Source organism: Xiphophorus maculatus, chromosome 13 (assembly GCF_002775205.1).
Source record: "Xiphophorus maculatus strain JP 163 A chromosome 13, X_maculatus-5.0-male, whole genome shotgun sequence".
Taxonomy (NCBI): Eukaryota; Metazoa; Chordata; class Actinopteri; order Cyprinodontiformes; family Poeciliidae; genus Xiphophorus; species Xiphophorus maculatus.
Genome location: NC_036455.1, coordinates 23,122,419 through 23,150,271, shown reverse-complemented (window position 1 = coordinate 23,150,271; position 27,853 = coordinate 23,122,419). Strand labels below are relative to the sequence as shown.

Here is a 27,853-nt window from a genome sequence, read left to right as displayed (position 1 = left end):
TTCCAGCTGAAAAACTACATTTCCCACAACTCCGGAGGGTTAGAGTAAAGCCAGCTACGGGTGCCCACGTGTTTTGGACAACCAGGCACGTTGGAGAGGCACACACGGAGACTGGGGCGCACCGGAGACAGAGAGCAGGAATTGCAGAGGCAGAGGCGCACGGGCGCACGGTCGATTTTCGCGCTCCCGCATACCGGGGGAGTCCCGCGTCTGTCCCCGAAACCGGAGCGCAGGCTTTTAGCGGGGCTTTGTCAGTACCTTTACTCGGAACAAGATTACAACAGAACCTCTTTGCTCCTCATTTCTTCATTTTCTCCCCTTTTTGTCTTTTTTGCTTTCCCATATTTAGCGGGTGCAGACGCTGATATTGAGCCAGAGGAGGAGCGGCTTTTGAAAGGTTTAAGTGGGAGGACGGTGGTGGTCCAGCCGGGGCGCAGCGGAGGAACTCTAGATGAAGCGGGGACACGCCGCTCGGTGACGGCTGCTGACGGCTCCGGTGAACCGGGCGAGAAGAGGGACTGAGCCCTGCGCCAGCCAGGCAGCCCGCCTTGACATCCCGCAAAACAAGCTTTACACCAGGGGGTGAGTGTTTTATGCAGATACACGAGAAAACGCTTACCGTCCACTCATCCAGCTGTGCCGCGCACATCTGGCAGCGCTTCACGTTGAGTTTTTTTTCTTCTTTTCTTTTATTTAACCACGTCGGTGCCGTTACCTGCCGCCGCTCTGCATGCCTACAGCTGATCTGGGCTCAACTGTAGGCATGCATGCATGTGGCGATAATGATGTTCAAATACACACAGTGAATGTGCGCGCAGTGAACCCTACATAACCCCACCTTTTTTTTGTTGTTGTTTTTTTTTTGTCCCTTTGTATTTATAATAATCTCACCTCATTATGGCAGCATGTACACACTGCAAGCAGCAACAAAGACAGATTTTGTGTCATAAATTGCGTTACTGGCTCCGTGGATTTCCACCTGAGTTTGACCGGACTTTTCAGACACACATGACTGCCACGCACCGGATGTTTAAACCCAGATGTTTGCGTTACATATAAAGGCTGAGAGGCGGGGGGATGGAGGGGTAGTTCGGGGACAGCCAGTCTCTTTGCCACCCCACTTAGTTGGACAGGACGCAGCAGCAGCAGCAGCAGCGGCAGCTCATCCTGCAGTGGTGATCCAGCCAGTGAGTTTGGAGAGTCATGATTTTGAGCTCTTACCTGTGGTTTTTAGCAAAAGGGAGGAGAAAGAGTGCAGGAAAACTAAGAAGTCATCGCCAGTGTCTGAACAGTGACAGTTGGTTATTTAAGGGCCCCTCAGAGACATGCACAGGCTGCCCTGGTGCAGGTGCTGTTAGTATGCAGAGTGATGCCCAGAGTCTCTCTCTCTCTCTCTCTCTCTCTCTCTCTCTCTCTCACACACACACGCACACACACCCCGTCTCACGATCTGAGTCACTGGGTAAAGACTTAGTTCTCTTATATTAGCAGTTAATGAATAATTTCCCCACAGTGAATGTTGGTATGAAAGGGAAATGGCTTTACCTTGGCATTCAGCTGCTGTCTGTCAGACTTGTCTTGAGTGTGTTACCTTCTATGTGTGCGTGCGTGTGGGGGTGTGTGTGCATGTGTGTGTGTGTGTGTGTGTGACAAACAGAGTGAATGTGAACAGCTTAGACCTATTGTGCTTCCTACCTGTGCAGCGGGGCTAGTTGTCATAGCAACGGCCTTGTAGCTCCGTTGATGTTCCTCCTGTCCTCATCGGCAGGGTCAGCGCACCTAACACACCACATCTCGTCTCAAATCTACCTCTGTGTGTGTGTGCGTGTGTGTGCAGGGAAGTAGCCTTTGTTTGCACTTTGCTGCAGTTCGTAGGTGTGTAGGTTGACAGCACAGGGAAATCAGTGTGTGTGTGTGTGTGTGGAGCTATGCGTGTGTGCGCGTCTAACGGTGTCACAAAGATACACCCTGCCGATATGACAGCCGACAGCTCAACCAATCACCTGTCTTCTTTTCCTCTGCCTATCAGCGTGTGAGGTTGCCATAGTCAGGAGCCCTCTTTATACAGATATTTGGAGATGGAGAAGGCAGAAGGGACACATGTATGCATGTATCCTGAGTGGACAGTCATGTGGAAACACTCACTGATTGGTACGGCATGAATGGCGATCCCCCTGAATTCCTGCAGTGAATTTAGAGAAAGTTTGGAACTACGTCAAGGTTCATGCAACCTGTTGAATGGTCGCATTACGTTTTATTAATGCATCACCTCTGGATGGGGAGATTGTGCATCTCGGCCTCACTGGTAGTGCGTCAATAAGCATCACCGACCCTTGTGGCTGGTGCCTATCTCCAGCAGTCATCAGCTTCCAAGAAATTACTCGGATCCAATTGTTTTAAGTAAATTTTCAAAAACACCATTTCCTTTTTTTTATCTTCCTGAATTTGGCTTTTGGTTTGCATTGAAGTGCTTTGAGCTTTTTGGGTGTTTGTGTGTGTGTGTGTGGGTGAGAAGGCAGGGGTGTTGCGTGTTTTTTTGCAGACATCAAACTAAGTCCTCAAAGTCCCACAAAGAAACACTGATCTTAATAGAACATAGTCATTTTGAAAACACCTTATTCAGGACATCAGTTACATGATGTGTGATTCTTATGACTAAACTGCACAGAGTAGCTTTAGAAAAAAATCATAGTGGTGAATTTACTGATTTTTATTGATGTTCTCATGGAACCAACAGTGAACTATTTCAGTACATAGTTAACATTACTGTCAGTTCTGGGTGTTTTCAAACATCATTATTTGAAATTCATCTTACCAGTAATAAATCAAATTCTTATCATTATTAGAAACTTTTTACGATAACAATAAATGATACAATAAAAGCCAATCCTTAGTTTTTGAGTACACTTTCTAAAAAATGTACTAAAATATATCTTTTTTTTGTTGAGCTACTCTTTATAAAGTCGGCTTTTTAACATCTCAGAGACGTGGTTTGTCAGGTCGTTCCTGCAGTTTTTATTCATCTTAATCAGAGATCACAGAAAGTGTCTATGTGACCAGAGTGTTCTTTGTCCCCCACCCTCATCTGTTGCTACTTTGCAAGACTTTGTATCGGGCCATTGCTGAAATAAGTGTGTTCTCATTCTTTTAATTGCTTCCAAGAATTTATCTGCTTGGATTTTTTTTTTTGCTAGTCACAAACCACACTTAGATGTGAATGTGTGTGTATGTTTTTTTTTTTGTCTCCTGTGTGTGTCTGTGTTACCCTTGCGACCTGTCCAGAATGTGGCCCCGCCTCTCGCCTAATGACCGCTGGATAGGCACCAGCCCCCATGACTCCTCATGGACTAACAGGTCTAGAGAATGGATGGGAAAAACAAGCGTACAGTTATTGCAAGGGAACTAACTACAAACCCCCTCTTACTAAGGAAACGTTCTGTGAAATCTACTGTTATCAACACTGTAGATCTGGCTACTTAGCACTTATCTTAACAAATAAACTAGCCAAATTTAACATACTAACTTGTCTATGCAGAGCAGAACGATCAAAAGGGCTTATGCAACATGTACTTGAAGATTACTGCAAAATGTTGCAGCTTCTGTATTTGAGTTTAAGTCAAAGTATTCAAATAAGATAACTGAATAATTGTACTACGTAATAATCAATATTTTAACAGCAGTAGGAATAATTGTTGCATTTATGCAATTTTTGTCTGCCATTCCGACGTCTTTCTCTAAAAGTGGTTATAATATATGGATGTGGTATCATACAGTCTGACTCTCATCCTGGTCCTTTGCTGTTTTGGAGTAACAGTATAACAAGCCGATATTAGCCACTGAATTAATCAGCTTCTGTAGCGTCTCTAATCAGATGCTTAGCAGACATGCAGCTCATAGATTCCCAGCTGTAGTCTTAAAACAGCGCTGCCCTAATGAGACTGATGGGTGGCGCTCCTTTAGCTTTTACACCAGTGACCATCAACAGGTGAGGGAGGGGAACTGATGTTAAACCATAGGGACAGTGTGGCAGAAACTTTGATTGTTTTGGAAACTGTAACTTTTTAAATGCCATTAACCATTTTATGCTCAATATAATCTGGTGAACAAGAGCGCCACCTTTTCAAGCAACAAACCAATAACACCAAGATGTTGAGACCTATTCCATGTTGAATGGCAGGAAGCAGAAGTCTTAAAAAGTTTGTCATTCTCATGGATCCCTCCTTAATTTACACACCGATGAGTTTAGGATTTTACTGTTGGCTGTGAGTGTCCCGAATGATCTGGCCACAACTCTTCTGCAAGATCCTCAGCGGTGATTTCACCCCGGGGAGGTCGGACACCCAAACCAGACCAGGCAACACCTGCGTCAAGCTGTAGAGGAGGTGTGGCTTATGGTTTTGAACCTGTAAGTTTTTAGAGTTGGCATACGTCTGATTTTCCACACGGCATTCCGTGTTTCAGGATAACAAAATTTCCCTTTTAACAGAATTTTGATTTGTGCTTTTCTTCCACCTATGAATAGAGCTGTCAGCAGACGACTCTACGAATACAGCGGCGATTACACTCACCAACGTATTTTCTGTAAAAAAAACAAACAAACTCTTCTGTTAATGTTTTGTAACAGGATATATTTGGAATATTTGACAGCCTTCCGTATTCCCACTACTGGCTAAAACAATAAGTCATTAATTTGCCCTTGAGGATTCAGAGACCTGTCTTTCTTGCTCCCGTTAATCTAAACGTCACCTGGAGTGAAATGGCTTTCGCCGAAGGCAGGTAAACGTGGTTCATCTCCCACTCACACACACACACACACACGCACACACTCATCTACACACCCCAGTGCACACACACACACACACATTCACAGCAACCACTTAGTGTTAGTGTAAGCAGTGTTTGTATGCTCCATTCTGTCACCTCCCACACGATACATTCATAAAACGGCTCCTCGGCGCCAAAGGCAGTGACTCAAAAAGAAGACGTCTCCCCCTCTCTTCTCCCTCGCCTCCTTCACTCTTTTAACCTCTCTGCCCCCGTCTATCCGTCCTCTTTGTCAGCCCCTTCCCATCCTACTTCCTTTCTTTTTCTTACCTACGTTCCTCATTCTCCTCGTCTCCTTCACCTCCTCTACCACCCCCCCTCCCAGGCGAAGCTGGTTGCAGCCGGTTTGAGTCTGACAGCAGAGAGGAAGCTGCGACCTCTCACCTCTGGAGGGATGGAGGGAGGCAGCGGGAGAGGGATGATAGAGGGCAGCCGGGATGGATGGATGGAAGTGGATGGAGGGCGGCAAGGCTGCAAGAGGCGAGGGAGAGGTCAGAGAACAGGAGGGATTTACCAAGGAAAGAGAGGAGGAGAGAGAGCGAGAGAGCTGGTATGGAGGGAAAGGAGGGAGGGAACGGAGAGAGGTCAGGGAGGAGAAGGGGTGATAAATGATGAGCGAGTGGAGGGACAAGTTGAAAGAGGAGACGGAGCGCGAGAGGACGAGGAAGACTGGAGAAAGACGGAGTGTGAAACGGCTGTGTACCTCCCTAACAAGCTGGACAGAATCAGCTCAATTATTAAAGAGGAGCGAGAGATGGGGAAAACATGCACGCACGCACGCTTCCCGGCGTCTGGCGTTCAACACTCACACACACACACACACCTATTTGTAGACCATTAGAATTTACAGTCTGTCTGATTTTGCGGAGTGTTTTGGGGTTCTGCTCTGCGCGTATTCATGAGTCTGGGTATGTGTTTTTAAAAAACAATGAGTCAGAGGATCAGCAGAGACCTCACAGACACACACACATTAAAATCCAACTTGATGTCCACCATCAGTATTGTCCCATCAATATGAGTCGATAATCAGCGCACTAAGGGGTCTGTCTATAAATCCCACCTCGAATACAGTTCTCACCCTCTCCCTCCTCTTCCTCTCTTGTTTCAAGTTCTCCTTCTCTTTTCCCCCCTTCTCCGAGGAAGTGTATGCCCCCGAGGGACTGTAGGGATTCGCTACCTTCCAGGAGAGATAGAGATTGCATGCGTGTGCGTGAGAGTGAGAACACACACTTCCTGAGATGGAAAGCGAGTGAAAGCAGGAGGCTGTGGAAGAAGAGGGGGTGGGAGGTGTGGGATGGGGGTGAGGAAAGAGGAAGAGATAAGAGGGAAAGACAGAGAGTAGTCGGGGAGAGGGGGGTGGGAGGGATGGATGAATGCACTGCACAACGTGTGAGTGTTTCTGCGTGAGAGAGAGAGAGAGAAAGAAAGAAAAGGAGATGGTAAAGAGATACAGAGGCACACAGAGGGACAGTAGAAGTCATAATTTCTCAGAGTGTTGCACAGATGTGTGGGGTTTTTTTTTGTGTCTGAATGCGTTACGTTGCCTCACTCGGGCTTGGGGCCAAGAGCCCTGAGAGGTACAGCAGGGGTGGACGGCGAGAGCGCGTGCCTTCTCCTGAGGTGTGTCTGCTGGGGTTGCGGCTGACGAGCTGTCAGTACCTACACTTGGAATGTTCACAAGGCGGCCATTGTTGTTCAAACAGCCAGCAGCCTTCTCCTTGGCAACGGGCGCTGCTGCAGCGTTTCCCACAGCAACTGTGGAGCAGGAGTATGGAGGAAGGAGGAGGAGTTGGGGAAGTCAGGGCCGCAGCATGGGGGCCCCTGTCCAACACGCTGGCCTCAAGGTCTGAGCATTTGTAGGGGTCCAAGCATCTGGCTTGTGTGTCCTTTGTGTGTGTGAGGTTGATGTGTGTTCATGTGTTTATGTGGGGTTGAAATTGTGAATTAGGAATATATGTGAACACATTTTGGACTTTACATCATAGTACATTTTATGATGCATGAAGCACAACTTTCATTTGCTTTTTCTGTACAATGAAAAAGTCAGAGGATCAAACCAACTTGATTTCCAAGCAACGTTTGTGTATAAATAAAAGAAGATTAAGATCTGCTTCGGATTCACGCTTACTTCAAGGGACGAAGTAATATCAGGAAAATCAATAAGAAGAACAAAACGTTTCATTAGCTGCAACCAGTAATGGTATCAGTTAAAGTTGCATCTTCAACACTCGTCACTGGATTTGCACAAAAACAATGCAACTTTTAACTCAAATAAAGCAACATTTATTCTAATTTGTTCTGATCAGAAGTCATGGATTCAATTAGTCTTTGTCAGAAGTAGCAAAATAAAATGTAATGTATTAGCTTAAACAGTGCAATAATTTACAATGCTTGTTTATTTTAACAGAGCAAAAATATATATTTGCCCTCTGAATTTAGTAGTGTCTTACACTAAATGTTTAAAAGCTAATATTAGAAGGTTAATGCCAGCCTGTAATGAACTGCTTTACACCAGAGTTGACTTTCTAACTTAAAAAAAAGCATTACCTTAGCTGACTTAGTCTTTCTTGTAATGAGGGATGGACAGTTTGCAGAAACAGGTGAGGGTGGGGGGAGTGCGTTAACACAGAGCGACCGTGCCCCATAAAGCTGCAGTTTCCACCGTAGCGACTTTGTTTTTATGTTTATTGACTTTTCAGGCTTTTTTGTTTCTTTTTTTGTTTTTTTTTAAATTAGCAAAAAATTTAGTGCTTTTTGTCTTTTTGCTGTTTTTGTGTAATGAAATTTCTTTCTTACTCTTCTGAACATGTGGTGGGTGCTGTCGTTGGTCTCAAAGCATGTGATAAAATCACTGCATTGAAATGATTCGCTGCATTTTTTTTGTAACTTTTTAGACCATTCAGATTGTTAACATAGATTGTTGGAAAAGTTGTAAGATAACTGCTGTACTGTAGCTTAATGGAGGTTCCTTAGCAAAACTGTTTTCTAGAAAACTGAAATATAAACTATAGCATATGTTGTAAACATATTTAGGGAACCTGTTTGTATTTTAGCTTTCACAAGGTTGTTCATTTCTTCTGCAGCTCCAATTACAATTACATGCAAGTGACTAATAATGCAAATTAGTGATGTCATTAAAGACTTTAAATTAATTTTCTTACTAAGGAGTTGGCAACAGTGCATAGAGTCAGAGAAAATCCAGCCACCCTGAAATTTTCTCTAGCATTATCAAAATAAATATGAACTTTGTATTTGGTATGAGGGAAAATTTAAGCTGCTCTAAAATCATTACTTTTTAAAACCTTGGTGTTCCTTGATACCAAATCTTAACAGCTCTTGTTTTCATCCTTTTAACATAAATTAAAAAGCACAATTTTAACGTAACCCTCTTCTGATTTGAACCCTGATTTATATTGAATGAATTTATGTTAATCTGCTCAAATGCTGTTGATGGTTCTGATTTTAATGACTGTTGTGATAGCCTTTTTACTCACTACCAGTCATTAGCATGTACAGTGGCTGAAGGACATAACAGATAACCCTAATATCAGATTTACACCACAAACGGCAAAAATTATAATTTTTTCATGAGCTGGAATTCTAACTAGCTTTTTGCTATTGCACTGTATTAGATGAGGGCAGTAAGAAACCCCCCCCACATCTGACACTGAATTATTTGCTGTTGTTCCCAGTTAAACACAAGCTAATGTTAAGCTAGCTGCTAGCATTGCAGAGCAGCTAGCTTTAGCAGGAAGTTGTAGTTTTAAACTTCTACAGCCATTTCAGCAAAGGGTTATTGTAATGAAAGTTTTCTGTACTTTTTAACATTGAAGAGGAAGAGTTCATTTATTTGTCGTTCATGTCTAAGATAGCTGCATTCTGCTGAAAATGCATGCACAGGAGGTTCTCCTGACGAACTGTAAAACTTACAAACCGATTTGTGTACATTTTGTTTTAATCCAACTGTTAATTTAATTAAGGAGAACTGGGTGACAGATTTCTGCCTCACTATTAGGACGTATCAAATTCTGGTTTTAATCAACATTTGTCCCAAATGTGTCCGGCTACCTGAAGGATAGGTGGTAGTTGTTCCATTTGACAAAGGAAATACAGTATGTCATCTTTAATCAATGACATTTCAAGCAGTCTAAAAGTTTGTACACTTAACATTAAAACATTTTATTGCAGTTGTTTCATGCCTTTGACTGGAAAGAACCTCGAGTAGTTTTATTTATTAAATTTCTGCTAGTTAGTTGAACATCTTGACTCCCAGAAAGTCTAGTTTAAGCTTCCTACACTTTCTTAGAGATATTGAGAGCTTATTTCCTTTCCAGCTTTACCTTAAAATTAACAATGTTATATAATTAGGCTTGGATGAAATACATGTATAACCTGGAGGATACACAGACTTATTTTCATAAGGGGACGGCCAGTAAAAACATCTCGGAGGTATCAGGAAACCCCCATTCATCACTTATGTCTTTATTTAACTGGAGCTCTTGGACTTGGTTTCGGCTAGGTAGATGTTTTCTTTTTCTTACATCTGTATTGTTTTTACTTTCTCGCATCCACATATGCATGCCTCTGTTCCCCACTGGTGGTGTTGTTGGTCACATGACCTGATTCAAAGGATGGCCATAAGCAGTGCCAGAATACTGCCTGCAGGAGAGTGAGGAAGAGCAGGGGAGAGTGTCAGGCTAAGTTGGAGATCAAGAAGGAGTGTTTGGGGAGAGGGGGTTGTGGGAAAGAAAGTGGGGGCGGGAGGAGAGGGGATGCTTGAGCATGAGGGAGACAAGCAGAGGGGGTCTGAGAAAGGAAGGGGGTACTATGGTCCTTGTCTTAAAATAACCTCGGCATGCATGTTCCTGTGAAACAAATCGGAGCGAAGCAGTCACATGTGGGTTTTTTTTTTTGGTGGTCGTTGCGGTGAAGAGGGTCCTGATTTCCCGTGCTTTCCGCTTCTTCTCCAGTCCCCTGCGTGCATCTCTGGCTGAGCTGCCACTGTATCTGGTCCTTGTGAAGTCTGTTTAGATGTGCGTCTGAACGTCTGTCTGCTTTTTTTTGTGTGTGTGTTTGTCTGCACATATGGTTTATGTGTTGGTCTCTGTTGAGTTGTGCGCCTGGTGTGCGTGTTTGTTGTGCGTGCTCGTGCCTGCTCTTGGCAGGAGATGCAGCACGCACACACTGGTGATGGAGATCATTAGGAATTTCCTGCAGCTGGGGAGGTGGTGGTGGATTTCTTCGTCGAGGGTGGCTGGGATGTGAGAAGGAGAAGAAAGGTCACGGTGAAGGAGAGTGTGGGTGGAAGGGGTGGATCGGGGGGGTTCTTGTTTTAGTGTGTTGGTGGGATTCTGATGTGCATGTGTGCGTTGTGCGTGCATGCTGAGCTGCAGCCCCTCAAAACTAAATGTGCAAAATAATGGTAGGTTCACTCCTGCTCCAACAGTCCCTGCTAGCTTTTCCAACTTTAATCAGGACCTAAATTTCTCAAATAACTTAGTTCTGTAAATCCACAACCTTTGCAGGGATTGGTGCCATACATGTCATCATGTTGTTTTTCTTTTCAATAACAACAACAAACAAATATTTAAACTACGGTACTTATGGTAAAGATTCTCTATCAGTGTAAACAGTACTAGTTTTCAAGAGTTACAATTCTTTTTCACACTGTTTAATCATTCCTTTTATTGAGACGCCAGAGGTACGGGAGATGTCTTGCCTGTTCTATGAGGTTGTGTTCTGATTGGAAGTAATATTGTCATAGTTGTTGGAGTTGCCCAGTCTATGTTTCCTATTGCTTTTTTTCATGTGCAGTCTATGAGGATGTGTGCATCCTCTTGTGTTAACCATTGTATGAGAATTCAGATGCAGATCGCTGATGACACTGAAGCTGGTATGTTGTTATGACTGTTCACTCAATTAAAAGATTATTTAACTTTTTCACCACTAATGAATTTAATTTGACTAGATTTATCATAAATGAGAATGTTGACTATTTAAAAACCAGTCAGCGTTTTGTGTGTGTGTGGGAGGGTGCGGGGTAGGGTGTTAGGGCGCATGACCCATTTAGTTCTCTACGCGGCTGTTGCGGGTTTAGGTCCTGGCCTATTCACCAGGACCTGCTGCATGTCTTCCCCTATTTCTCATCACTCACTTTCTGTCAATTCACTATCAAATAAAGGACACTAGTGCCAAAAATACTTTAAAAAATCTGGTCTTAATTAGTGTATGACAATTCTGGATCCCTCGTTGTGATTTGAAAAACTTTATATACCAGCAAGGCAGAACATTATGTCCGGACGTGAGATGCGTAGCACTCATTTGTTCGCCGTCGCACTTATTAGTAACACTCAATGTCCGCAAGTGGACATTGAGTCTAGGGATGTACCAATATGAAGATTTGGGTTGATATTTATATCCCATATTAATATTGCTGTTATTGATGTTAATTGATATTTACAGATATTATATACATACTGTATATATACATATATCACACTACCTCAGAAAAAAACACACTTCTGACTTCACCACTGCTTCTCTGCTCCAGTTAGTGCCGATACATTGTGCATCCCTAATTGAGTCCTCAGAGCTCAATGCATTAGAGTAAGAAAAAAATTGCAAGTGTAAAGATTTGAGCAGGTTTGAGAAGGGTCATATCATATTGGCTGGATGTCTGGGACTGATCATCTCCAAATCTGCAGCCCGTCTGAAGTCTCTGGCCTGCAGTGGTCAGCACCTTTCAAAAGTGATCCAAGGAAGGAACAATGGTGAACCTGCGGCAGGGTTATGGGGAACCAAGGCTAAAACACGTGTGAAGTGAAGGTTAGCAACGTGATTGCTTTCATCAGACTGGATACTGCAGCACAAATTGCTAAAGACATTACTGGTGGCTGTGACAGAAAGGTGTATGGATGCACTGTTCATCGGGACTGCAGGCCTGTCAGGATCTAGATGCTGGCCATTATGTTAGTGCAGAAGGTAGATATCTATTGGTATATATCTATTAATAAAGTTGTTGATGATTTTAGTGATTAATCAATATGTTTTATCTCATAGTGTTTCTGATAAGTTATGTATTTGGAAGTCTTCAGAATGGAGAGGAGATAAATCGTCCGCGTTCATGTAGGAACCGCCGCTGCATAGAGCTAAACTTTATTTTTCAAGTATTTGATTAAACTCTGACGTGGCTTGTTCATCATGCAACACATCACTAAGTTCTCCTCCTCTGTCTTCCTCTGCAGACCTCTCTCACAGACAAACTCAAATAGCCGCCAACTTGTTCCGTTTCTTCCTCGTCCGCTTGCTGATGTTTGCCGTTGTTGTTGCGAGAGGCTGAGGCTGTCTGGGCTGCAGGTTGAGGTTGCATCAGGGTTGAGGTGATGTGGAGGGAGCAGGGTCACGATGCTGGCTGGGTTTCCACCCCGTGTCACTCGGTCTCTGTGGACCCCCTTGACCCACTTCCCCCTCCCTACCCTATCCCCACCTCTTTCCCTCTCTCCCCTGGCCCTCACGCACACTTTCTCCATCTCGTTCTTTCATTTCTCTCCTTCAGCCCTTTCCTTATCTGTCTAAACCTCTTGTTGGAGCCCCCCCTCTCTCTCACTCTCTCCCTCCCCCCTACCCCTCCTCCTCACCACCTCTCTTTTTCCTCTCTCTTCTGTGCCCCCCCACAACCCCCCCTGCACCCCCCCATGCTGTTTCGGTGCTGCTGCCTGTCTCTTAGCAACAACTGTACACCCGTTAGAGCTCAGTGAGTGCTTTTACAAACACACCCAGGAAAACACACTCTCACATGTGCACACTCCTGTCCACACACACAATCAGTGGCACGTAGGGGTGCACAAGCTCACACACACACGCACTGGGTCTAGTTCCTCATTGAGGGTTTCTGCTGGCAGGCCTGTGAGTCTGCAAGCCTTTGTGGCAGTGAGATAGATGAGGAGAGAATAGATATGCTGTACAACTACCATCTACAGAGTCATTGCGCCTCCCAGACTGCGTAACAGGGCAATTGCCCAAACTCGAAACTGGCAGCCTCTTGTCTCTGCACAAACACACTAACGCACAGGCATTCTGTGGCTTGTTGTGTTGTTGTCGCTGGCTTCCCCGCATTTGCACAATAACACCAAAAACTTTTTTGAAGAAAGTGGAGGAAAAAAGAAAAACTGTACCAGATCAAAAGTGTTCAAACACTTCTCATACAAGAGCTCGTCTTTGTGCGGCAGATTCAACAGATCATGATGTGGGAGCAGCGCATACCATCGTCTGTTTTCACCGAGACAATACTACACCGCTGTGTGTTCCAAAGCCCCAGAGCCATCCACGGGAAAATGCACCAAAACACATTCGCTACGTATGATTATATTGGAATGGCGGCTGAAGGATGCCAGGAGTGCTTTGCCTAAACAATGAATCATAGCAGAATTGATTGGCTCGCATCTAAACCCTGTCAAAATGCCCCCTGTAGAGCATAGAAGAGGGGCATTTGCATGTGTGTCTTTGTTTTTGCGTGCGGGGAGCACATGCGTGTGTGTGTGTTGTGACTGTCTTTATGTGTAAATCGATGTGTGGGAGGACGAAGCTGCAGGGGCATATTTGCATGTGTGTGTTGGTATGTGTCGGGGAGTGACAGCGTGTATGTGTGAGCACATGTGATGCGGCGCTTAATTAAAGCATGTGCTCCTCTCCTTCCCTCACAAACTGGTCAGATGAAGCCACGATTAATGAGCGCCGTTAATTAGACCGGAGAGAAAGTGAGAACGGCAGAGAAAGTCAGGGAGGTGGCAGCGGGAAGGGAAGGGAAGGGAGTGGGTGATGGGGTTAAAGAAGTACGAGCAGTGTGTGCATGTGTGTGTGTGTTCATCTCCATGTTTGTCTGTCCCAGTTGTGTCATTCCTCAGAGCAGCAGAGGTTGTTTCGCTTCATGCGTGCAGCCCAGCACTCAGCTCCGGCAAAACTCCCCCTCTCCTCTTCCTCGACTGCCTCATCCTCTTCCTCCTGCTCCTCCACAACTTTTTTCCCTCTTAATTTCCCCGTCTGCCTGTCCAGTCACGATTCTTTCCCTCCTGTTTCAGTCACATCTTTCACTTTCCTGTCTCTTCTGCAGCCCTGTCGCCTTTTCATACATTCCCACCCTTTCATTCTCTCACTTTCTTTGCCTCCTGCTCAATGTCCTCTCTCCCTCCCTCCCTCCATAATCAGAGCCATATGTTGGAAGGGAAAGGCAGAGAGATCTGACAATGGACATAATTGTGTTGAATGTGGAGTGTGTGCACTACAGAGTTAAGAGCCAGCAGCGTGCATGCATATCTGCTCACAAATGTTGCAAGCCTTCCTGTGTTTGTGCCTGACGAGCATGCGTGGCAGCCAGCACATGTGGTCCAAGTCTCGTTCTTCTGTTTCGTCCAACCTGGGTCTGCACTTTTCCTCCTATCTGAGGTTCTGCTATCCCTCCATCACTCCTGTCTTTGTGTCACCTTCATCTCTACATCCTCTCAATACCTCGACTTTCACCACCTCTCTGCTTCCCCCTGGTGGCAGATGTGGTTTACACATTTTCGTTCTTGTTGCATCCCAACAGGAATCTGCAGAGTTTTTGGCAAAAAACATGACACTAGCTGTACATGTACATGTGTTCTCCCTTTGTTAGCTACAGTACATTGTTTCAATTGTTCAGTGAGATTTGTATGTGCAAAATGTTCCCAGCTGCTTACATAATACAGCGGCGTGACGCTATGATCAGCATAACCTGCACCCAAAATCTGCTATAAGATCAGAAATTTTAGCCACAAGTCAACTTAAACAATTTATACTGCAAGTCATCCTCTAACATAATTGTGTGATGCGAGACGGTGCAGCCCTCTCTCAAATACTGATTCCAGTCTGGCCCAATTCACGCTGTGACATCATGTACTAATCACTTATTCTCTTTCTCTTTGTGCTCCTCCCTTCTCCACGTGCCTTCCCCTCCACCTTCTCCAACTACTCTGTCCCTTTTCTCCTTCTGTCTGTCTCTGTCTGCTTTTTCTTTCACTCTAGCAACCATGGGCAGAAGACAGAGCCAGGGAGAAGAGAGAGAAAAGTCTGTGAGCTCTCCACTGCAGTATTGATGACCCAATGATCCCCTGCAGAACAGAGCCAGTCAGGCAGACCGAGTCAGGCTCGCCTCAGAATCAAAAATCAGCGCCACGGCCGTTTGGTCGGAGCAACCGACTGAGTGGGGTATGAATGGTAAATGTAATCTAATTTTACAATGCTGGTGTGTGGGTGGCACAGTTAATAAAAGAGGGTGCATTACAGAGTAGGATTTTGGCACGTTGCCAAATTCGTTGACTGTCTGGTCTGTAAAAGTTTAGCAACAGTAAGAAGAAAGAAAGTCTTTCCCAATTTCTGAAATTCAACTCAAGGGTGTTGACATATTTTAACCGTCCTGGTTTTTATTTTTATTTCCATCTTTAGGTGTAAAAATCTTCTGCCCCTACAAGCTGTTGAAAGTTTCATACAGAGACAGCTGAAACCATCTCTTCACATCCTGCGTCACAACCTGCAGAACTATCCACTGGATGAGTGACTCATCGGATCCTCAGCATTCAGGCCAAACTGGCGCTCCGGCAGGTCGTGGGGAGACTCGGCCAGAGAAGAAGTGTTTTGTGGTTAGACTGGAGAAACTGGAAAGACCTGAGTCCTGGTCAGGGGAGCTCACACTCCATGGCGCGTTCCAAGATCCATTTCATGATGTACTGGCACTTGTAACCTCTGACATTGCCCCCACCTCCCCATCCACCCTGGCAACTGGTGCTCACCTGCAGGAAGGGCTGGGGCACGGCACCTACCTGCAGAGGCACTCTGACACCTGCATGACAGCCGAGGCGGACACGTTTTCAGAGACGCTCAGAAACATGCAAGCACATGTAGACCCAGAAGTGCATGCAGAAGCTTTCTCAAACCCGCACATGGACAACTGTGGAATCATGGAAATCAGCAATCACAGTGATTCTATAGACTCAGAACTCTCTAAAACTCTCACAGTAGAGGCCATGAACACAACTTCACCTCAGACTTTGCCTTTGGCGATTGGCAATCATCCTGCAACTACCAATCCGCTGGAGGCCCCAGCAGCCCGGACTGCGGAGTTCGACACGCCCCCAAACTACGCTCCACTCCCCTCTGGCCCTAACCCAATAACGGTGCCTTCTTCTCTACCCATAGAGACAGAGAAGAAGTATGCCCTCCGCAGCTCTGGGCGTCCTCGCTTCCCCTTGCATCTGCGTAAATCCTCTCGGCTGCATCGAAGCATTGAGGATGGGGGGAAAGGCAGGGACAGGGGAAGAGAAGAGGAGGAAACATTAGAGGAGAAGATCTGGATGGTTAAAGAGGACGAAATCACTGCAGATGCTAAAGAACAGCGTTCTTCTGTGGAGGCGGTTCTACCTGCACCTACTTGCCATACAGATAGGCCTCTTACTCCGAGTGAACCTAAGCCTGCTCCCAAACCTCTACTTAAGCCTGGGCCCAGACTTGGGCACAGACCTGGACCTAAATCCAGATGTAAGCCTCCACTGAAATATGTGCACAAAGCAGCTCCTAAGAGTATTTTAAAGCAACGTCTGGCAGCACAGGCCCTCCGCCAGAGTGCTGCCTCTCATCTCACATTTGAATCTTCTTCACCTGCTCCTTTGTTAACTATGAAGGAAGAACGTGGTGCAGGCATGGGGGTCTGTCCTCCAAGTAACAGCAAAAAGGGCCGTTATGTTGGTGTAAGTGTATTAATATTAACAAATAAAGTGCCTTGCAAAAGTGCTCCCAACAAAATGAACCTTTTCACAGCTTGAATTTTTGCTGCAACCACAAACGATGGTGTATTTCAAATTGATACATTGAGACATGTTTTTCCTTCTTACAAAGAGCTCAAAATTTGGTATTCGGCCTTTTTAGACAATTCTTTGTAGAATCACATAGTGTCACATCTTCTGCAGCTCCCAGCAGGTTTTCTTCCAGGCTACCCCTTATTTAGCTTCACCTGTCTTCAAGTCTGACTAACCTTCTTGCCTCTGTTGTAAAAAAGCATCCCCAGAGTATGGGGTTGCCTCCACCATGTTTCACTGTGGTTCTGGTGTGTTCAGGGTGTTGTGCAATGTGAGTATGTTTGCTACATACAGGGTTTTGAGTGTAGGCCAAAAAAATTTAGTATCACTCTTTAAGAAAAGGACCTACTGCCTTTTATTTGCTGTGTCCCCTAAGACTTATAGTAAACTATAAACAAGGCATCTTATGCCTTCCTCTCAGCAATAGTTTTCTTCTTGCCTCTTTTCCATTTAGGCCAGATTTGTAAAATGTACAACTCAACATTTCTTATACCTCAGGTGTGGATCCCTTCAGCTCCTCTGGACTTACCATGAAACTTTTGACTTCATCTCTGATGAATGCTTTTTTGTCAGCTCTGTCAGTTTAGGTTGACAGCCATGTCTTGGTAGATTTGCAGCTGTTTTACATGCTTTTGTTTTTTGAATGATTGAAATAACCTATGTAAGTTATTCAAAGCTGTGGATGTTCTAAAGCGTCTCCGTAACTGCGAGTTTGTCTGTTTACATAATGTCAACAAAACATATTTGTAGTTTAAGCAAGATTTAATGTGAGAAAAGTTCAAAAAGTCTGAATACTTTTGCAAAGCGCTGCCTACATATCACTGTACTATAATTTCTTCTTCATTCAATCTTAAACTACATATAATGCTTTGTTTTCTATTTCTCCATTACTCAACAGGTAAGGAAGATTGTTGTAAAGGTGCCTCGCATTCCTGTCAGCCTAAGTCGCCGACAGAAGAGCTACAAAATTTCCAGTTTGGAAACTGTTACGGGGACTGAGAAGACTAATGACGGCAGTCCGGAGGGGTCTGAGGCGACACGAGAGCCAACTGCACTCCTCCGCATGAAGAACAATGGGAAAAGTGTGATGGTGATGTTTCCTCCTGGAGAGCTCCCTGTGATTCTCAAACGCAGGCGGGGGCGACCTCCTAAACAGCCTTTACCGGGAATACAGGTCGAAGTACCCAGTGCTGGGACTACTGGGATTACTGGAGACCAGCCCAAGAAGCCCAGGAGGCGACGTCGGACTAAACTCCCCTGTCCGTTTCCCTCCTACGTTAATGACACAAATGATGTGAAAGCTGAATATGGGGATGTTCTCTCCAAATTGGCATTTTTAAACCGCCAGCCCCCTGCCACTGGTCGCTGCTCCCCTCCTCGTTGCTGGACACCAAGTGAGCCAGAAAGCTTTCACACACCCCTGGAAAACCCTGGAATATCCACCCTGCTCCACAGGCTCACCGGGTCTAGGCGACCCAGAGGTGGCAGAGGAGGGGGGCTCGGCAGAGGTGGAGGAGCAGGAGGGGGCATCATGGGCAGTGAGTGCAATAAAAGCACTTTCAGTGACTTCTTTGAATCTATTGGGAAAAAGCGAAAACTGAACCTCCTGTCTCAGCATGGATTACCGAGGAAAAGACGGAAGGGTGTGGGAGGAGGAGTGGGTAGGGGAGGGGGCATGGTGGGAACAGAGCCTGGGGGTGAGAAAATTGTCAAAAGGAGACGAATGAGAAAAAATGGTGCATTTAAAGGGGGAGTGGTGTCCATGGGGCAGGACTGGCCCAATGGGACAGGTGTATGGGACGAGGAGGGGGCTATGGATAAGGAAAGAGCTTTGGGTGGTTATCAAATCTGTGGATCTCCAAGGGGGGGCTTCTCCAGCTGTAATGTTGGACGAGGAGGGGCCTACAGTGGCCCAGCTGGAAGCAAAGGGGGTGGGCCAGCAGGAGAGGACTCACAAGGCCTATTTGCCGGGTATTTTCGATCCCTCCTCGATTCTGATGACTCCTCAGACCTCCTGGACATCTCCTCCCAGTCGGACCCCCGGAAATCTTCATCTTCTGCCTATGATCCATCAAGCTCTGCGGCCTCTCACAGCTGGTCTCCTCCATTCCCCAAGTGGAGCACTAAAGGAACAAATGCAGGGGTGGAAGGTTCAGCACAGGCACACTGCTCCTCTGCAAGACCCCCTTATAGTTATGGAAGCTTAGCCCAAGTATCTCCCACCACCTCTACGTATCCTAAATCCACACCGCCATCTCTTTCGCACTCTCCCAGCTCCCCCCACCCAGCCTCTTATGGTCACTACCCTTCTGGTTACTCCTGCTCTCCACCCGTAGGGCTACAGAGGTCCTCTGACTGCAGCTTTGGGTATGGTGGCAAAGGGACACCTGCCAATCAGATAGGTTATTTGAACTACCAGGGAGCAACCAAGAGAGGCTACAGTGGCTATCCAGGAGTAAGCCATTCCCCCATGGGTAGAGGGGAGTCAGCAGGACCCACATCACCTGGAGGAGGGTACATGTCTGTGGCCAAAGGGAGCCCTTTCAGCTCCTCTGCCACAGAGGGCTACAAACAGTACAACTCCAACCAGTGGAGCTGCAGGTAACGTGAATGAACTTTTAGATGACAAGGTTCCAGTGTGCTCTAGAAAGTATCCACCTATTAATCCTTAAAAGGGGTGTTTAATTCCTTTAAAACTTTGAATCATATATATAACTGTTTCTGACTGGTGGAACTGTAACATCAACTTGTGAAATCTAAAATATAGTCGAATGTCAAGTGTATAATTTGCTTGTATGATCTCTTTCCTCAGGCAAGCTTTTGGTGGTTGGTCAGCAGACAACTTTGGGTCTCAGTATCATGGCTATAGTGAATATGGCTCCAATGAGTCCAAAGACATCTTGGATATCTCAAACTACACCCCCCAGAAGGCTAAGCGACAACCGTTTCCCGAGAGCCTGTCAGAATCCTCCTCGGACTCTTCACACGTTGGCTCAACAGCGCCTGTTATCGGACCCAGCTCCACTGGAGGCAGCTATAGGCAGAACGAGGCTGCCTCTGTGAGTGCAGGCCAATCGAGTCTGTCCAGTCTGGAGAAACTAATGATGGACTGGCATGAGAGTGCTTCAGGACCGTCATACAACTGGAGCCAGGATGTCCTTTTCCAAGGTGGGGGGACGAACAAACCCGGGCGTGGTCGCAGAAAACGGACTGAACTGCATTTAGAAAAGGAAGGAGGTTCTGCCTTACATTCGGATTCACCGTCTAGTCCTTCCCCAACAGCCGCTCCGGGACCTAAGCGGGGAGGGGCTGGAGGACGGGGAAGAGGCTCCAGAGGAGGTAGAGGAGGACTATCTTCATGTCAGAGAGAGCGTCCAATTGGGTCCAAAGGCAGAGGCAAGATGGCCTCTGTGTCAGGAGCAGGACTGATGGTGTCAGCTGGAGGTCCAGAGGGTTCTGGGTTGTTCCAGGAGGGGCTGGATTATTACAGCGGAGACAGTAGCAGTCTTTCTCCACTGGCCACACCTAATCCTGCTCCACCTTCCAGCTACCTCCAGGACACCTGTGAGTACCCATCCCCTTACTCAGCCCATCCCTCCACTCCGTCCTCTGAAGAGCGATATCCAGCCTTATACCCTGGTGAATCCTCCTCTTCCCTCTCACCCAGTGTGTCGTCTCCCCCTTACCCCCCGAAGCCCACCCCTCCTCCGACCCAGCCCTACCACCTTCTCCCATCCAGGACCTTTTCCCCCTCTTGCTCCCCCTCGCCACGTTTGACCCCCCACTGCGGCACAGCGCTCAGCCCATCGCACCGACCGCCTCCGAAAGACCCCCAATTCTCCCAGTATGACTCCCCCAGCTACTGCAGCTCTCCTTACTGGTACGGACAGACATCACACAGCGGCAGCCCCAGTCCGCACTCAAACACAACCGTGCACGCCCACAGCAATCCACACGCAAGTCCTCATGGAAATGCACATGCTAACTCCCTCACTAACCCAACTGTAAACACGCACACACACATGAGTGACACACAACACCAGAGCCACACAAACCTGAGCTCACACACCAGCACTCATCCAGCCTCACACCTCCAAAGCAGTCAGCCCCACCTTAATGCTCACCTGCCCGCCCTCGCACACCCCAACCCCAGCCCTGGCCTGCTCTCCCACTCAACACCTGGGCTTTATGAGGAGCGCAGCCCTTCCTCTGCCATGGCCCCCCACAAGCGGGATTTGGTCCCTCACAGCATGAGCACAGGCCTTCGCCAGGGTCCCCTCCCTCATTCCCCTTACTCCAAGCCTCCTCTAGACGCCTCACCCCATCAGGAGGACACCAGTGGCTACACCCTGCCCCAGCAATCCTACCAGGGCGTGGGACACCGCTATACCCCCCAGACCGCTCAGGGTGGAGGGGTGTTGTGCCAGCTCCTGGACCCAGCCAGTGATGACAGCTTCAGTGTCACCAGCCTGTAACAGCAGGTGAGTTTATTGAACATTCATATCAGATTTCTGAATCTGATATGATTTATTCATTCATTCTTTTTTAGACAAGCATCTTATTATCCAAGAACACAAACTACTAAAGTGTGTTTGAGTACCTGAAAAACCATGAGAAAATAAAATGGAATTTAAAAAAATAACAGTTATCATCCTACGGTAATCACATGCAGCACTGGTAACTGTAATTTTACTCACTGAAGGATAAACAGATCAGATAATCTTTTCTGCTGAACTGTAGATAACACCTACAGCTGATAACCCAGGTGTCTGAGAGAGCAAGCAGTATCAGACAAAGGAACAAATATGATGTGGTCCAGTCAAAATCTAGACCTTAGTCCCATTGAGAATCTGCAACAAGGCTTTAAAATCTCTATTTTTACAGATTCTATCCATCCAATCTGACTGAGCTTAACCGATTTTGTAAAGAATGAATTAACATTTAATTCTCTTGATGTGGTTAACTAAGCAAAAGATGTTCCCACAAACCAGGAATTCAGCTGATATTTAAAAACAAATGCACTCAGCAGTTTAAATACCACTAAATGTGTGCTTTTGTGTGCTGTTGTACTGTGCTATGAAGAAGTGTTTGGCTACACTAAAGTTAGAAGCTACGGCAATGGAGGAGCTAGTTTATAGAGGCAAGCTATAAGCACAGACAGAACATTTAGCTGAGGAAGTAATATAGGAACCGCATGAGCCGATGTGAGTTGAAACCAAGACACTAATGACATTAGTCGCTGCCTGGAAAATGACTGTCGGAACAAGAACTACAGCTCAAGAGGCAATATCTCAATAATTAATTTTAAGGTGATCAATAACAAAGTTAAATTTCTGCAAACAAAAGTTTTGACTTTATCAACAGTTGACGTCTATGCCCAAAGAATACTCATCTGTTGAAGAGAACATTTTTCTAGAAGAATTCTACCTTTTTTTTTTACAAAACTGACCAGAAAGAGAAAAATACATTTAAAGCAACATACATCCTCGTTCCCGGGAAAGTAAATTTGTTCCAGTGTCTGGCCCTTTAATGGCTTTAACCAAGTCAATATGTCCACTTGGAAACAAAACGCTGGTAACGCTAGCCTTAGAAGAATACAGTGTGACTTGTGAGCAGAAGAAGGACCAGATGTAGAGCTACGGTCAGAAAATTCCTTATAAATCAACTAAAGTGACAGCGATGCCTCTTCCAGCTTCTGTGGGTGCTGCTTCCAAAAATGTTTTTTTTCATCATCCAATAAAATATCAGGTCTCATGTATAAAGTGGGGGATTTATGGCACTTGTTACCTTTTTTTTTTCTTCTTCAATTTATACATTATTGTTTCAGAGTTTGGAAATATTGATCATGGTCAATAACGTCACTGATTTAAGGCTTTTAATCATTTATTCAGCCATTGTTTATCCAGAGTGGAACAAAGTACAACATGCAAATACAATATCAAGTCAAAACGTCTTATAGATTATCTGAAATGTCAAAATTAAACATACAACCTCTAATATATACTTGCGCCTCCCACCAATATTTGGCTAAACATTCAACAGCAAGTTGAACTTTGTCCAGATGCATATTTCATTTATCTGGCTTTTAAGCACAGTTCACAAATTTTCAATAGGGTTGAAGTTGTTCTCTTGTAAGTCCATTCAAAAGGCTAATATCAGTCTTAATCCACTCCGAAACAGTTCTCATATGTATTTGGGATTGCTGTCCTGTTCAGGCAATTAATTGTGTTCAAGTGTAAACTAAATGAATAAACCTGTAAACCCATGATGGAAGAAAATTGGTTATAAAACACAGGAACAACAATGTAGCAAGGCCTGCAACAAATTAGTGACTCACTCAAGCTGGAATGAAATTTGCAGCCGTCCACAGGTAAAAGACAAATGTCTTCTGGAGAAACGTTTCATGTTCAGACAAGACAAAGGTTGAGCCATTTGCCCACAATGACAAGAAGTAAGTGTAAAGGAATATGTAAAAACCTAAGAACACTGAAGCAGCTGTCTGGCATGGTCGTGTCAGTATCATGCTGTGGGTATGTTTCAATTCAGAGGTGCATTATGACTTTGTTCTTATTACAGTGCAGTGATCCATATATCAAAGCATATTTTTGAATTAATAAGTCAAAAATGTATGAATTAAAAAACTGGACCCATGTCATGAAACAGACAATGTAAAATATTCATTCAGAATTATGCCTGGATTTATTGAAATCTCCCAGTTGCTAAGGAACATTTATCCAACTGTATTGGTTGCTCTTTATTGTGCCAGGTGTAGCGTTTTCCGACATGATGTGATTGGTTATGGATAAGTTATCATTCCATTTTGCTTGTTTTATCTCTGAAAAAAAAATGAGGTTAGACACTTGTGATGTCCCTCTTCTATAGTCTATGCTGGCTGAAAATACAAGTCTGGAATGCGTAGAGATCCACTGTCAGCTCCGATTCAGCCAAATGCGGCAAAGGTGGACGGATATTGATTGCACTTACAACTCAATAACAACCCAAAATTTAATGTGAAGTAGAAGACTCTGCAGTGGCCGAGTCAATTAGCTTATCGCTGCCCAGCTGAGCAGCGTTTAAGTTAAAAACAAAACAAATGTCAGAAAACAGCTAAAGATGGCTTTGGGATAGCTTTTTGCAAAGCTTCATCAAGGTAGATCTGCTAATTCTAGACTTCAGAGAGTTCTGTTTGGAAAGAGATTTTTCTCTTTACTGCTACCATATTGGGATTTGAAGTTGGAGACCAGCTGAAAAAAGGGCATATTTCAAAATATTTTACAAATAGAAAAGTGTGCAGTTCCTCTGAGCTTGTAGAATCACTTTACTTCAGTTACAGCAGCAGCAGTCTTTTTTTGATATGGCTTCCCTAGCATGTTTTTCCTCTTTTTTTTTTTACAAAACATCTCAACTTCAGTCAGCCTGAACTTAGAGCTTCTACGAACATCAGATTGAACCAGTCGTTAAAACATAAACACGCTTTGCTCTAATGACTGCATTTTTGCTCTGGCTGCATGCGCTTAGCTTCGTCCACAGAGCTCCTGTTAAAGAAATGTGTCCCCAAAGCATGATTCTGCCGCCACCATGCTTCTGTGTGGCTGGAGAGCGCTCAGGGTGATGTGCAGTGATTTCCACCACACATGGCCTTTCATATCAAGCCTAAAAAGTTTAATTTAGGTTTCATGTGAGCTTGCTTTGTAACCCATATGGCTCATGTAAGCACCTATTAAGTCTTTACATTTGTTCCTCTTGCCACGCCTCTAATTAGCCCAGGTTCGTGGCTTTTAGTTGTCCTGTCTCTCATCTGCGCTGTTAATATTTGCAGCTCATCTGGAATTACCACAGGCCTCTTGACTGCTTCTCTGTTTAATGCCCTTCTCACCTTCTTCTTCACAATTTTCTCCCTGAGCTGTCAGGTTTTCATCATGCTGTTTGTTCTCTTCTGCTGCATTTATACCTAAATTCAATTCAATTCAGATGGACTATATTTACCAATGCACTTATATTTTATTTTATTTAAGAGGCATCAAATCGATGCCCCTTATATATGCATATAAATTTCTGCAGCGTTATTCAAAAATTTCTTTGTGAAAGCAATTCATTTTCTTTCTACCATATTTATTTATTAGGTAGTGTTAGTGAAATATAGCTTCTGGTTAAAAAGGTGTCAAAATAGAAAGATGTTCAATACTTTTGAAAGGTACTTTGTGCTAATCATAATCCTAAATATATTTAAAATTTGCTAACAATATGGCAAGTCTACAAATATCTTTTTCAAAATGATTTTAGAAAAGTTCTACAATGTGATTTCCAATTTCAAAATGTTTATATCTTTACATTTTTTTTTCTCCCTCTTTCTGTGTTTCTTCTCAGGTTCGAGTCAAGCTTTTACAGATTTGCAAACATATTTTTTAAAGGGAACTTCTTTGTGAGAGACTGAACTGAAGGGTGAGAATTTAGCTGCCAGCCTTGGACAGTAAAGCTTTAATTCTCCAGCACTGACAATCAAGATCAACCCATGAAACTCAAGCATGCACGTATACGAAAACACGCGCACACTCACGGCACTCTCAGACAGACACAGGCAAATAAGGAAAAAGAAAAACATACACACAGACAGAAACGCATGTGCAGATTAGATCACTACCTAACCATGATCATACGTGAGCACTCTGTCCTGTACCAAGAGGGAACGGCCAAGAGGAATCTGACAGACAAAGTCCAGACGGCGGTGGACAGAGAGGAAACTATATCCCCATCCCTTTGGGTCCTTCTGTGACACATGCAGTATCTCGCAGAGTCCTTTTCCATTTCTGTTCTGCAGTATAGACAAATTAGGATCACTCTGCTTTCTCTCTTTCTCTCTCTCCGTTTCGCTCTTTCTGTTCCTGTCTCCAAAACTTCTCCATTTACCGCTAAAGCCAGCTGCAATGTTCTGCACTCAAACCACTCAACTGTCTTGTGCCGCAACCTGAGCCGCATCTGAGCCCAAAAATCGACTTTTTTTTTTTTTTTTAAATACCATGAGCCTAGCCAAACGTCCCGCTCTGTGCACTTCTTCTTGATGTTTGTGTCCCATAAGAGAAAAAGCAGACTAAATCAGTTTCTGCTCTTCAAATACCAGCATCTGTACATACGACTTCAGCTCCAAGACCGCGGGGAGGATGGTGGCAGAATGGGGGTGGGGGAGCCATTATCAACTTTCCTCTCTTCTGCGTCTTACCGTGATTTCTCTGCTCCGATAGGGAGGGGAGAAGAGGAGTAGGAGGAGGACTGCAGCTTGGAGACTCAACATCCTGTGTTTTGCTGTTTTAACTACAAGGGAAAGAGACACTGAAATTACACAATGGCCCCAAAGAGACTTGTTTTTTGTGTGTGTGTGTGTGTGTGTGGACTCCAGACAGAGGATGGATTTGCGTGACTGCAGTGATGCATGTATTTGTGAGTTTGTTTGCTTTTTTTCCTGAATGTGTGTATGTGGGCCTGTGTGTGTGTGTGCGGGCGTGTATGCGTGTGTGTGTGTGTGCCTGTGGGGTCTAAAGGACTGAGGCTCCAGAGATGACAAAATCTTGGTGGGGCCTCATTTCTTTCTTTCTTTCTTTCACTCTCTCCCTTCTTTTTTTCGTGGTCTTGTGTTGTTTGGTGGTTTTTGTGCTGCAAAAAAAAAATTGTATATCTGTCTGTTACATATCATGTATGTATCTGAGGTGCAAAATATTTAAATACACATTACGTTCTTGCCATTGGTAAACTTGTCTGTCTCGTGCAGTTTCTTCAGCAGATAAGAGGAGGTGTTTTGCGTGTGATTTGAGAGCCTTTGTAAGCGCCGGGCTTTGCCTGCAACTGTGAGGGAAGGAGTTCAAACAAGGACACGATTCGACGGGAAGTAAAAAAAAAAAAAAAAAGAGGGGAGGAGAGGAATGAGTGATGAGGAGAGTAATGCGGGATGTGCTGGTAGCTGGAAAGAAACCAGACTGAGAAAAAAAAATAAAAATGCAGACGAGGGTTTAAATGCAAAGGAAAGAGAAATCCACAGAGCTTTTACTTTAACATTTCGAATCCTAATCCCAGCTGTAAGAGTTAAAGCAGAAACTGTAAAAAGGGTCAATCAAAAAAAAGGGGGGGGGATGTGAGGGGCATGTTTAGAAGGTAACTCGCTGATGGACAGAAATATTGTAAATCCACAGCTTGTGTGTACGAGTATGCCAGACGGAAGCGCAGAGTGACGGCGAGTGAAAGCAGATGGGGGAAGTTTACGGGCCGCAGATTGTGTACAGTTTGTCAACAGGCTGATTAAATAGACTCAGACATGGCCGGAGGAAACGTGTTTGCTGTGACATTCCACTGTATGGCAGAGGGGGGACACGTTCTGTCAACAACGCGACATGACAGACAGAACGGCTGGGAGGGGAGGAGGGGGCATCTGCTCTTTCTTTCTCACTTTTATGTTCTTCTATGTTTGTATAAAACACTGACATTTTATCTGCATTTAAATAGCTGGTAAAGTCCCTGCTAACTGTAATCCATCTGTACCCTGAAGCTAATCCACACGGCGCTCTTTGTACAATATTTGGCTTCAGTATAACATTTTTACATTTGAGGGCACTTTACTCTCTCTACTTTAATCTCCATTGGTTTTCGGTAGTTCGGTTGATTTATATACTGTTGCATTCCACAAATTAGAGAAGTTTGTTCCAGTAACTCAATTTACTAAGCATAGAGATTAATTACACACAGATTGATGTTTTAAAGCCATTATTTCTGTTAATTATTATGATTTTCTGCTAACGGCTAATTACAACACAACACTAAGACTACATTACACCAGACCAACAAAAAATATTTTTATACAGAAATGTGGGCTTGATGTTGCAAAGTAGGTTTAATACCTGATTAAAGGTTGTTATTTCAGAATGCACACTCTAATGTACTGAAACGTTCGAATGCCAATTTTCAGTGAATGTTATCTGAAGGCGGTGGAAAACACAAATAGATCTAATTCATGTCCAGCTATAAAGAATAAATTTGGTGTAAATTCAGACCTGAATACAAGCAGTCGTATGCAGTCACATTCAGATGATCATTTAAAGATAATTGGTAAAAAGTCGCCAACTATGTGGACATTGACTTTGCAGCGTTCTTTAATCCTGAGCAAGCAAGTGGTCATA

The 27,853-nt window shown here is 44.6% G+C and overlaps 1 protein-coding gene across 2 annotated transcripts; it reads left to right on the top strand.

The window, feature by feature from the left end:
* The first annotated feature begins 105 nt into the window (after positions 1–105).
* ahdc1 (AT-hook DNA binding motif containing 1) lies at positions 106–26,353 on the top strand. 2 transcript variants are annotated; one of them, XM_014476085.2, is made up of 7 exons: positions 106–250; positions 350–582; positions 14,866–15,048; positions 15,286–16,583; positions 17,590–19,292; positions 19,504–21,172; positions 25,059–26,353. In XM_014476085.2, exons 4-6 carry the CDS (start codon positions 15,390–15,392, stop codon positions 21,164–21,166), a joined length of 4,560 nt encoding a protein of 1,519 aa, XP_014331571.1. In that variant the 5' UTR covers positions 106–250; positions 350–582; positions 14,866–15,048; positions 15,286–15,389; the 3' UTR covers positions 21,167–21,172; positions 25,059–26,353. The 2 variants fall into 2 exon arrangements, with proteins under 2 accessions (XP_014331571.1, XP_023201144.1); XM_023345376.1 differs by having other exon boundaries at positions 14,866–15,057.
* Positions 26,354–27,853: the final 1,500 nt, after the last annotated feature.

Excerpts from the sequence above, each read along its gene's own strand:
- ahdc1 (XM_014476085.2), top strand. The coding sequence starts at position 15,390 with ATGAGTGACTCATCGGATCCTCAGCATTCAGGCCAAACTGGCGCTCCG. Across the intron at positions 16,584-17,589 it reads AAAAGGGCCGTTATGTTGGT|GTAAGGAAGATTGTTGTAAA; the intron begins GTAAGTGTATTA and ends ATTACTCAACAG. Across the intron at positions 19,293-19,503 it reads TCCAACCAGTGGAGCTGCAG|GCAAGCTTTTGGTGGTTGGT; the intron begins GTAACGTGAATG and ends CTCTTTCCTCAG.